This window comes from Seriola dumerili, unplaced genomic scaffold (assembly GCF_002260705.1).
Source record: "Seriola dumerili isolate Sdu_G_001 unplaced genomic scaffold, Sdu_1.0 BDQW01000012.1, whole genome shotgun sequence".
Lineage (NCBI taxonomy): Eukaryota > Metazoa > Chordata > Actinopteri > Carangiformes > Carangidae > Seriola > Seriola dumerili.
This window is the reverse complement of record NW_019174267.1, coordinates 1303427-1314451: the sequence shown is the minus strand read 5'-3', so window position 1 is coordinate 1314451 and position 11025 is coordinate 1303427. Positions and strand designations below refer to the sequence as shown.

Below are 11025 nucleotides of genomic sequence, written 5' to 3'. Positions count from 1 at the left end.
AGACCTGGGGGAGGGACGGGGGAGGGGCCAGGGAGGAAGATCAGGTTAAACTGTCTCACTGTCTTTAATGTGTGGGACTGTTTGTCTTCAGTGGAGGTGTGAACTCTGCTGAGTGTCATTCTAGTGGTTACTGTACATCAAGTACTAGTGTCTTTGTATTTACAGGCATCGCACTAGAAATCGTCCAATCATAAACACAAGTTTAACTTTTTAATAAAATCGAAAAGTCCATTTGAGTCTTTGTGTCTCAAGTCTGTCAGGTCAGATGTCAATTTGTCCAATACTTTGGTTTATACCTGCAGCACTGATGTTAGCATGCTGATGTTAGCAGGCTGATGTTAACGTTTATTTGTTCCTACATGAAGGTCACATGACTTCCTGTGTTGGCGCTGACTGTAAACCACGAGGAGCAGAATCGAGACTGATCTGGAGCCTGTTTCCTCACACGGGCACGAGGTGTTTGGTTTGAATCTTTAAACTTGGTGACTTTAATGAGGCGAGGAAGTGATGTCACAGCTTACGTGTTGCACATCTGGTGAACCGTAGCGCGAAGCATCGATACTGTTGCTATGGATACGTGGAGTTTATTATAGTTTGATAGTGGTCAAACTAAAGCAGGCGAGGCTCTGAACCCCAGTGAGGAATTTCTGTCCATGTGTTCGATGTGATGTGTAAAAGTCTCGACCACTGAGTCATTCAGCAGAGAGAAGGGGCAGAGAGGAGTGTGTGTGTGAGTGTGTGTGTGTGTGTGTGAGTCAGCTGGTATTTAAACACCACACCCTGCTCGGTGCGATCATAACGGAGCTGCTGCTGCTCGCTGCCTCTCTGCTGCTGCTGCTGCTTCTCTGAAGGTAAGAACACAAGAGAACTGAACCGACTCCTGTCTGTCTGGACACACACTCAGTTTCCCTTTAATGGAAGAACTCAGAGTTTAGTCTGCGAACTTCAGCACAACAACAGTACTTAAGTGTTTTTGTCTGTAACTGTGGGACGGGTCTCTCGGTCTCGGTGAGTCTGTGTCTGTTGGAAGTTTGATTCTCTCGCAGCTGCTGATGTGAAAACATGCTGCTGGTCTCTGGGTGTGGCGGCTGAAGACCCTCTCTGCTCTCTGTAATTATCACTGTATCATGTTCATGTCATTTACTGAGGGAGGATCACAGGAAGGTGATGGAGCTGGAGTTAATGAGACTCTGCGGACAGAGGAACAGTCTGAGGGTTTCTTCTTCTTCTCCTCCTCTGGAGGTGCTCAGCATCATGAACATGTGGGGGTCAGAATAAAAAACTTGCCACTTACTGAAGGCTTTTATTTTGAAGCCTGTGGATGGAGCTGCAGTTGATTCACTGAGTTTTGTTTTTTTGTCAAAAATAATTGCCAGAAGAAGAGAGGAGGCTCAGAGCTCACACAGCTGAAGTTAATGAAAGTCTCTCACAGCTGGACTTGTCAAACACATCTGTCACTAACAACTTTATTAACTACTCAACGATGTAACAACACAGGTCACTTTATATCCAGCCTGTGAAGGGAGATTGATTATATTTCTTTTATTTAGTATTTTGTAAACACTGCAAGTCAAAATAAAACAAAAAATAATTATAATAATAATTTAGATTATTTAATCAGATCATTTAAATGAGAACAACCAGAATTAGAATTAAAGTAAATATAACAGATTTATGTGAATTTATATGCGTGTCAGACATTAGCCACAGGAGACAGTTTACTGCACAACAAAGTACTTTTACTGTGATACTTTAACTACAGGAAGTACTTTTACTGTAACTACATGAAGTACTTGTGATACTTTAACTACAGGAAGTACTTTTACTGTGATACTATAACTACATGAAGTACTTGTGATACTGTAACGACAGGAAGTACTTTTACTGTGATACTTTAGCTACAGGAAGTACTTTTGCACTGATGTAGGTGAATATTTAAAATGTCGACTTTCCCCTTTAAATCCCAGCGGTTGTGATTCTGCCTGTTGAATCAGCCTCAGGTCTGTTTGTAGCAGCTGTTGCTAAGCGACGAAACGCTGACCCTCACACACTTCCTGTTAACATTAAGTAAGAAGACCAAGGGTCGAGACGACTCCAGAGAGTTTAACACACAACACAGCTTTCATTGAGTGATTACACTGAAGTGTGTGTGTGTGTGTGTGTGTGTGTGTGTGTGTGTGTGTGTGTGTGTGTTACGTAACAGGCTCCACATTTCTTCAGATCTGTTTGCACCGAGATCTATTTTGCTTATCAGCAGACACGCCCTCTGACACGCCCTCTGGCACGTCCCAGTCAATAAATCAAACACACCTCTGTGTCCAGCAGGAGGAGGAGCAGTCAGATGTGAAGTGTGTTTGTTCTGAGTCACTGACTCAAACTGACCTGAGTTCTCTGGTGTCGGGGGGTGGGGGGTCGACTGAAGAGAGGAAGTCAAAGACGTTCTGCTGTCCACCACACACTCAGTCCTGCTGCCACTCACTGATCTGCTGAGCTGAAGGGGGGTCAGGGGTCAGGGGTCAGGGGTCAGGGGTCAGGTCCGGAGTCCCCTACAGCAGCTAATAAAGACGTTACAGGGACACGAGCTTCAGAGGAGAAACAAGAATGAAACGTCTCATGTGGGACGAGGCAGTGAAATGTCCTGACGTGTCCGTCAATCATCTGCTCTCGTCCTCGTGTTTCATCACAATCACGTTTGTTCTTGACAGAATTTCACAAAGTTTCTTAAAACTTATAAATAATAAACAAAAAAGCTGCATCACCTGATGCAAACGTAACTATGGTAACTGTTCCTGGTCAGAGACCCTCTACAACAGTGTGTTGTCTCTCTGCAGGTTGGTCGTCATGGCGATGGTGTCTGAGTTTCTGGGTCAGCTGACGCTGTCGTACGGAGGGGTGAGTCACCTGAAACACAAGAAGCAGGATTTTATATTTAACTGTCAAACTATCAGCCTCCTGCAACCAGTGGGCAATTATAATATTACATAATATAATATAATATAATATAATATAATATAATATATATTATATTATATTACATACTTTAATATAACATAATATAATTTAATATAAAATGAAATAATATAATATAATATAATATAATGTTAATATTATGTTAATATAATGCAACTTTATTGTATTCTTACTTCACTCTACAGACACAGTCACATCTCAGGTTAAAGGCTCTGTACACCTGTACAGGTGCTGATCACACCTGTGGTCAGGTGTACAGTTGGTAGAGATTTACTGGGACCAAACTCTACTGTATGAACTAATACTGATAATAATTATTAATAATAATGACACACTGTCCTGAGATCAGCTGTGAGCTGCAGGAGCTTTTAGAGTTTCTTCATAAAAAATAGATTTTACGTCCTGATATATGATCGGTTTGTAAAATGGAATTCATTATTGATTAAACAACAAACATTATAACAGCTGACAACATTAAAATGCTGTTTTTACTTGAATGCATCAGGAACAAATCAATAAATTATAAAAGTGTAACACTGACAGGACTTTAGCTTGTAACAGATCATTCCACCTCTGACTTCCTGTTTCTGTCTCTGTTCTGGTTTTAATCTCCTTCAGATTAAAAGGCTGCACACACTGTATGTACATGTTTTCATATCTTTACTGCCTGAAGCTCTGTAGTGTTTTACAGCCTCTTAAAGCAGGTGAAGGTGTGGTCTGTTCAATCAGAGACCTGATAACCTGAAGATCAATCATCAATGATTCACTCAGACACAGTGTGACCTGATGACAGGAGACACAGGTCATGTCACTGCAGTGATGTACAAACATCGGTTTCTCCATCAGTCCCTGTGGCTTTGATGTCTCCAGATGTCTCCAGATGTCTCCAGGTGTCTCCAGGTGTTTCCAGCTGTCTCTGGTCTCTCAGCAGACTGTGATTTAACACGTGTCTCTGTCCTCTGTAGGAGAAGGAGCCTAAATTCCCCACCGTGGTGCCGGTACGAGACTTCGACCCAGCCAAAGACGCTGCCAGGATCGAGACCGCCATCAAAACCAAAGGTGAGCGTGTCCAGTGACCCCCCCCACCCCCACCCCCACTCTGAGGCATGTGACTGTTCATTGCAGCACAGACAGTTTAAATAAAGTTCAAACCTGAGGCGTCAAACCACAGACACACAAACAGCTCATGACTTTAAAAAATGGAGCTGCAGTGATGAGTCTCAGTGCTCGACCTGAACAGGTGAAACGCACCTGACGCACACACACAGCTGGATGGAAAACACCTGACCCCCCCATGTTGAAAAAAAAAAACAGCTGAATGTGGATCAAACTTCTCCTGCAGAGAAACAACAAACTGCCTCAAATCTCCTGGTCGCTGTAGTGTTAATGTGAGGAAGGTTCAGCCTCCTCGTCTCCTCGTGCTTCACACGAACCAGAGTTTCTCCTGACAGAAAACATCTCCCATGTTTCCTACATTTGACCACACGTGTCACGTTTCCACACGCTGCGACATGTCGCAAATACTGCAGATTTTCAAAGTGCAGTAATGTGAGAACTGACAAAGTCTGTACATGAGTTTCACATGTAATCCTTCACACATGACACAGGAAAATGTTCCAAAACCACATTTTGATTTTAACATGTTTTCATATGTTAAATTTCACATATGAAATTCATATGGTTTTCCGTAAGTGCATTCATGAAGTCTGTTTCACTTTGACTTTTGGCCTTTGAGCGCCACCTTCAGTCGTGTGTTTTGATGTGAGCTCTTGTTTGGGAACCAGACTTTCAGTTTCCATCCAGGAGAACAGGCCAGAGTCTGAGTTCATCCAGTTCCTCTGCTCGTGTACGAGCTGTTTACTGACTGCAAACGGACTAAAGATGGAGAATTTCATCTGTAGAGTAGCTGCTGAGCAAAGCACAGGGCTCTCCTCTCTGTAACCGTGTGAGGGAATCGAACCTGTGAAGCAGATCGTACAGGTCGGACTCCTCTGTTTGTGTTCGTATGCAGAGCTGAGCTGCAGGATTTCCAGCTGTGACTCAGCTTCCTGTGAGAGCTGCAGTAAAAGCAGGACGTCCCTCAGCAGCAGAAGATTTTCCATCTTCGGACAAGAGAGAGTTAAACAGATCAAACCAGAGTTCAGATTCATAATAGGTTTAAAATATTTCTCTATAATATAATAAACAACCAGCTAGATGTCGCACTGGACCACAACTAACGCTTCATCAGCTACACCTCCCTCTTCACATTCAGGTGTTATGAAGCTCAGTGAAAGAGTCACTGAACACAACAAGAAGCTCAACTGAATAAAGTTTCCCTGTGAACACGAGAGCCAACGGAAACAATCCAGACACAACCATTAGCCCACGCTAGCTGACAGTTAGCCAGTAGCAATAGCAACATTTGCCAAAGATATTCATAAGGGTAACAGCAGGTTAGCTAACGTTAGCATGTCTACTGTAGCCATCACTCATGAAGACAGACTGTAACATTATGAAGCATCAAGTTACTGACAAATGAAGAAGAAGAAGGAGTTCTGAATCCAGCTGGAACCTTTAGCAGCTCGTAGGGTTCTCCTCTCAGAAATTCAGTCTTGGATCCACTGGGACCGGCCACATGAATGACACTGATGAAGCCTGTAACGTCACTGATGGAGCTTGTAATGACAGTGATGGAGCCCGTAACGTCACTGATGGAGCATGTACCGACATTGATAGAGCCTGTAATGACACTGATGGAGCAGGTAAAGACTTTAAAATCTTTATGGATTATTGACGGTCCACCTGCCGACCAGGATCTGAGCCAGTAGTCCTCAGTCCAGTCCACCTGAGCTCTGGTCTCATCTCTGTCTGTGTCTGAGGCCTTTTCACATGAAAACATGGTTTCTTCTTCTTCAGTGGAGGAAATTCTGGAGGGTCACTGTCACCTGAACGCTGCGTACTGTGCTGTGACATCACAGCTGTGGGGAACAGTTCAACAGGCGGGACTCACATGCACTAACATGCACACGATACCAAAACAAAGACCACAGAAACTCAGATTACATCACACACCGAGGGGGCGTGGCTTCATTTTCTGCTCAGGACGCCATTACTCCAATATAGCTTTACATAGAGAACAGCTGTTTGCTGCTGTATTATTGTTTAAAATCTTGTTTGCAGAACCTCTAAGTAAGGACCTGTGAGCTCAGGTGTATCCTCTGGGAATCTGAGCTTTCAAACTACAATAAAATCTTAAAGGCTTAGTGAAGTCATTCTGGACTTTAATGTTCTCCACTAGAACCAGACTGTGTTCTACTGTCAGTTAAAGTCTGAGCTCTGTCTCTGAACACACCTGTTGTACCTGGTCTGAAATGAACTGGACTGACCTCTGACCTCCTGCAGGTGTGGACGAACAGACCATCATCGACATCCTGACCAGACGCAGCTACGAGCAGCGCAGAGAGATCGCCTTCGAGTACGAGCGAATCGCCAAGAAGGTGAAAGACGTTTCAGCTTTAATGAACGTGGAGAATAAACTGAGACACGATCAGCAGATGATCCAGATAATCAGAGTTGTATTTTATATAAGTTCAGTTGATGTGTATAGATTATGAAACGAACACTTTTTTAAGTGATCTTTATGTGCTGTTCATGTTTTCATCCTTTAATCTAAACAGTGACTTCAGGGTCAAATGATCTTTTCTTTCTTTAAAAATACATTTAAAAACATATTTTATATCTGTGTACGTTTTCAGGATCTGATCACGGCCCTGAAGGGGGCGCTGTCCGGCTCTCTGGAGTCTCTGATGCTTGGTCTGATGAAGAGCACCGTTCAGTACGACGCCTCCGAGCTCAAAGCCTCCATGAAGGTCAGAGGTCACGCTTCAGCTGCGATGTGTCTGTCTGTTTTCCATCAGGCCCGTAGGTGGCGCTCTGCAGCGGCGCTGATTTAAACGTCACTGTAGACTGAACGTGTGACAGACTGGAGGTGGTTCATCTGAAGATACGAAGCAGTGCTCAGGTCTGTAACCTGGAGTCTTACCTGGGGGTGTGTCTGTGTGCAGGGTCTGGGGACAGACGAGGAGACGCTGATCGAGATCGTCTGCTCCAGGAGCAACGAGGAGCTGGTGGAGATCAAGAAGGTTTATAAAGACAGTAAGAAGCTTCTACAGAGTTTTAATAAAGAGTGTGACCCTTAAAGAACAAAGAGAAACAGGTTCAGTTCAAGAGGAACTGGAGACAGAACCGAATTTGATCTGGTTCTGTTTGTTGGGTCTGATCAGCTGTGAAGCAACAAGCATGTGTTAATGTGTGAAGCAAACAGGTGATTGATGATCTATTATTTGATCGTTCAGTGTTTAAGAAGGAGCTGGACAAAGACGTCGCAGGAGACACGTCAGGAGACTTCGCCAAACTGCTGCTGGCTCTGGTTCAGGTACATCCAGGAAACACCCTGGGCTTTTATTGTGAAAAATCCATTTCTCCATCAACATGTTATTTTTTATGATTAATGTGAGAAAGATTTAAACTGAGTGAACACACGTGAAATAAAAAGTAAACTACTCTTCATCTTCAAAATCAGTGATGATCCTACATTTTTATTTTCAAACCTGTAGCTGCAGAATTTGCTGTAATTTCACAGCAACGCTTTTATTTGAGTAGATGGATATTAACATAGTTAATAAAAATATGTTGTTATTTCATAATATATAATGTTTGATAATAATTTTCTGATAAATATAAAAGCTGATTTTTTCTTTAGAGGTTCTGACTCTTTTTGAAATGTGTGAGATTCTCAGATATTTTTAGTCAAATTTAGCAAGAAAACATTTCTTAGATTTTTTAGTTCAAAGCACAAAAACAACAAGCTGCTGCTAAAAAATATTATTTTTCATACTGACATCAGTGACTTTGTTTCTCCACAGACGAAGAGAGATGAACCCTCCAACGTCGTCGACTATCAGATGATTGACGAGGACGCCAGAGTGAGTCACACCACCGTGTTTTTACAGAAGAGAAAGACACGTGATTGTTCACCTCAGTAATTAACAGTCTGTATTTAAAGACACAGCGTCCCTCTAATTCCTCTTGTGTCCTCGTGTGTGAACGTCTCAGTCTCTGTATGAAGCCGGAGTGAAGAAGAAGGGAACCGACGTGGCGATCTGGATCTCCATCATGTCTCAGAGGAGCGTCCCCCACCTGCAGAAAGGTGAACTACACCTGTAACACTGAAAACACACGAGTCACATGATGACCAGTCACCAGACCAGGACCTCAGACCCTGATCCATCTGGATCAGGGTCTCTGATCAGGTTCAACATGTTTATACATTGAATGACAATAATTTTTTCAATGTTTTTTATCTTCGGTGCCAAAACTTGTTTTATCTTTAAAGTTATTTTTTAAATACCAATATCTTTTTACATGTAGCGCCAAACTTTTCTATGTCACACAGGTGTGTTTTTTGTTGTTTAACATTCAATATCAAAGTTTTTTAAGTTCAACACCAACGTTTTTTACATTCAAATGCCACTGCAGTACAACAACTACAGTACGGTTCAGTTTAGATCAATCAGACCAAATCTAATCAATCTTTGTTTAATCTCATTTTAATTAAAAGGTAAAAGTGAATGTAAATAGACACTGATCTGGTCCAGATGCAAACAGCTGCACCAGTGTTGAAGTGGCGTTAAGGTGTAGTACCTCTGACGGCCACTAGATGCTGCTGCAGGAGAGTGTGAATGAGAAGAGCAGCAGCTTCGCCTCAGCTCTGGTTGACTCATCATCCTGTTCAATGTGTTTTCATGTCTCTCAGTGTTTGAGAGATACAAGAGCTACAGTCCCTACGACATGAAGGAGAGCATCAGGAAGGAGGTGAAGGGAGATCTGGAGAAGTCCTTCCTCACTCTGGGTACGTCCGACAAACTCCTCATCAGCACCAGACACGAGCTCGCTAAAGGACGATTTAAATAACATTAATGATTACCACATAATCATTAATGTTCACTGAGACTCTCCAGGTGAACAAAGAAAGGCTCTGATTGTTTGTCTGATACAAACTTCAGTGAGCAGCTGTTTGAGGAAATGACTTCAGAGACTTTTTAAAGATGAACCTTTAGAGGTGTCGAGTGGCGCAGTGGGTTGAGCAGGCGCCCCATGTGTAGAGGCCACGGTCCTCGCTGCAGTCGGCCTCGGTTCGAATCCCACGTCAGACAGCCCCTCACTCCATGTCATTCCCCATCTCCTGCCTCTCTCCACTGTGCTGTCATAAAGGCATAAAAAGCCCCGAAAAATATACTTTAAAAAAAGATGAAACTTTATATTTGTGAGAAGTTTTTAGAGATTTACATCTTCAGTAGGAACCAATGAGCTCAGAGCTAAGACAGACGGAGGAGGGAAGGTGTTCAGAGACGGACTAATGAAATATACCAGCCTGGTCCTTTAACAGTGAATAATAATGAGGTGACTCAGTGTAAAGCTCTGTCCTCTCTTCACAGTGGAGTGCTTTGAAAACAGGCAGCTGTACTTCGCCAACAGACTCAGTGACGCCATGAAGGTACGTTTTCTACCAGGGACAATAATATCACACTCACCAGGTGAGTACCTGAGATGATCAGACGGAGCGGCTCCTCCTGAGCTTGTCCTCCATGTTTGTCCTCTGCAGAGTAAAGGGGCGAAGGAGAAGGTGGTGACCAGGATCATGGTGTCTCGCTGTGAAGTCGACCTGATGAAGATCAGAAAAGAGTTCAAGAATCAGCACAAGAGGTCGCTGTACCAGACCATCGCTGTGAGTACCCCACTGTGGTGCACTGTAATGTCCAACACCAGCAAACGCCAGTGAACACAGCACAGACAAGTCCAGGTCGTTTCACTGAGACTGAAAAACTGAATGAATAAAAAATAAAATGTTATTTGTAATCAGCTGATTCAGTGAGTCTGAACACATTTTAAAATAAAACAAGAAAAAAAAATCATTTAGATCGTTAAACTGAGACCAGAATTAAAATGAAAGTAAAAAATAATTGATTTAATTGTGTTTGTATTTGTTAGAGTAACAATTTATTATTAACTACAGGAAGTTGTTATTATTGTTGTTGTTATTATCATTGTTATTGTTTCAGGAGCACACTAAAGGAGACTACCAGAATGCTCTGCTCAGTCTGTGTGCAGGAGATGACTGAGACCTCAGCTCTGTCTGGACTCAGTTTCCCAGAAGGCCGCTGGGTTTGAGATGTCAGCTGACTGCAGTATTACAGTATTTGAGCCGGTTGTTGTTTCCACAGTGAACAGAACATGTGGCCTCCTTCTCTCTGAGCCGCTTCTGTGTCTGAAATAAAAACTCCTCACCTGTCAGTGTGTTTGCTGTTTCATGAAGCGGCCACTAGAGGGCAGCAGACACACACACACACACACACACACACACACACACACACACACACACACACACTGTTCACTGTGGAGACAGTAAAGACGACATCTCTGCACATGCAGAAGATTTACCACAGTCACAGTGAAATGACGGATTCAGAGGTTTATCATGGAAAGAGATCAACATGGCCGCTGTGACATCATCACTTTCAATTAAAGTCAAACCAGATTTTATCAGATTATATCACAGATTAAATCTACATGTGATCTTTTATAAGTAAAGTGAGTAAAACCAGCTCTGAACACAGAAGATAAAATCTATTCAGGTGTAAATGAACTGTGACCTCATGTCTGTGATCACATGATTCAACAGAAACATATTTAGAGACGTCCATGTTGACAGAGAGATGAAGCAGGACTCACTTCTCTCCCCGGCTGATTCAGTGTCTCACACAGAGACAGTCGACTCGCTGAGACCAAGTCCTTCAAATAACAGAGTGTCGAGTCTCAGTGTCAGTCGTCAGGTCTCCTTATTTATTTCTTATTCAACACAGAAATGATCCAACACCTGTCAGGTGTCACAGCTTTAAAGGAAAAGGCAGAAAAAATAAAAATGTAGTTAAAGTAAAACAATAACAGGAAAATATCTGGTGACGCAACACAAACAGACTGATGACAGGATTAAAGTTTGAGAGGGAGAAAATA

At 42.7% G+C, this 11025-nt stretch overlaps 1 protein-coding gene across 1 annotated transcript; it reads left to right on the top strand.

The window, feature by feature from the left end:
- Window positions 1–723: 723 nt before the first annotated feature.
- On the top strand, window positions 724–10305 carry LOC111225366 (annexin A2-A-like). The gene is made up of 13 exons (XM_022750187.1): window positions 724–851; window positions 2832–2892; window positions 3936–4029; window positions 6355–6449; window positions 6708–6821; window positions 7017–7107; window positions 7308–7387; window positions 7878–7937; window positions 8068–8161; window positions 8768–8863; window positions 9450–9508; window positions 9617–9739; window positions 10074–10305. Exons 2-13 carry the CDS (start codon window positions 2842–2844, stop codon window positions 10131–10133), a joined length of 1017 nt encoding a protein of 338 aa, XP_022605908.1. The 5' UTR covers window positions 724–851; window positions 2832–2841; the 3' UTR covers window positions 10134–10305.
- The last annotated feature ends 720 nt before the right edge of the window (window positions 10306–11025 follow it).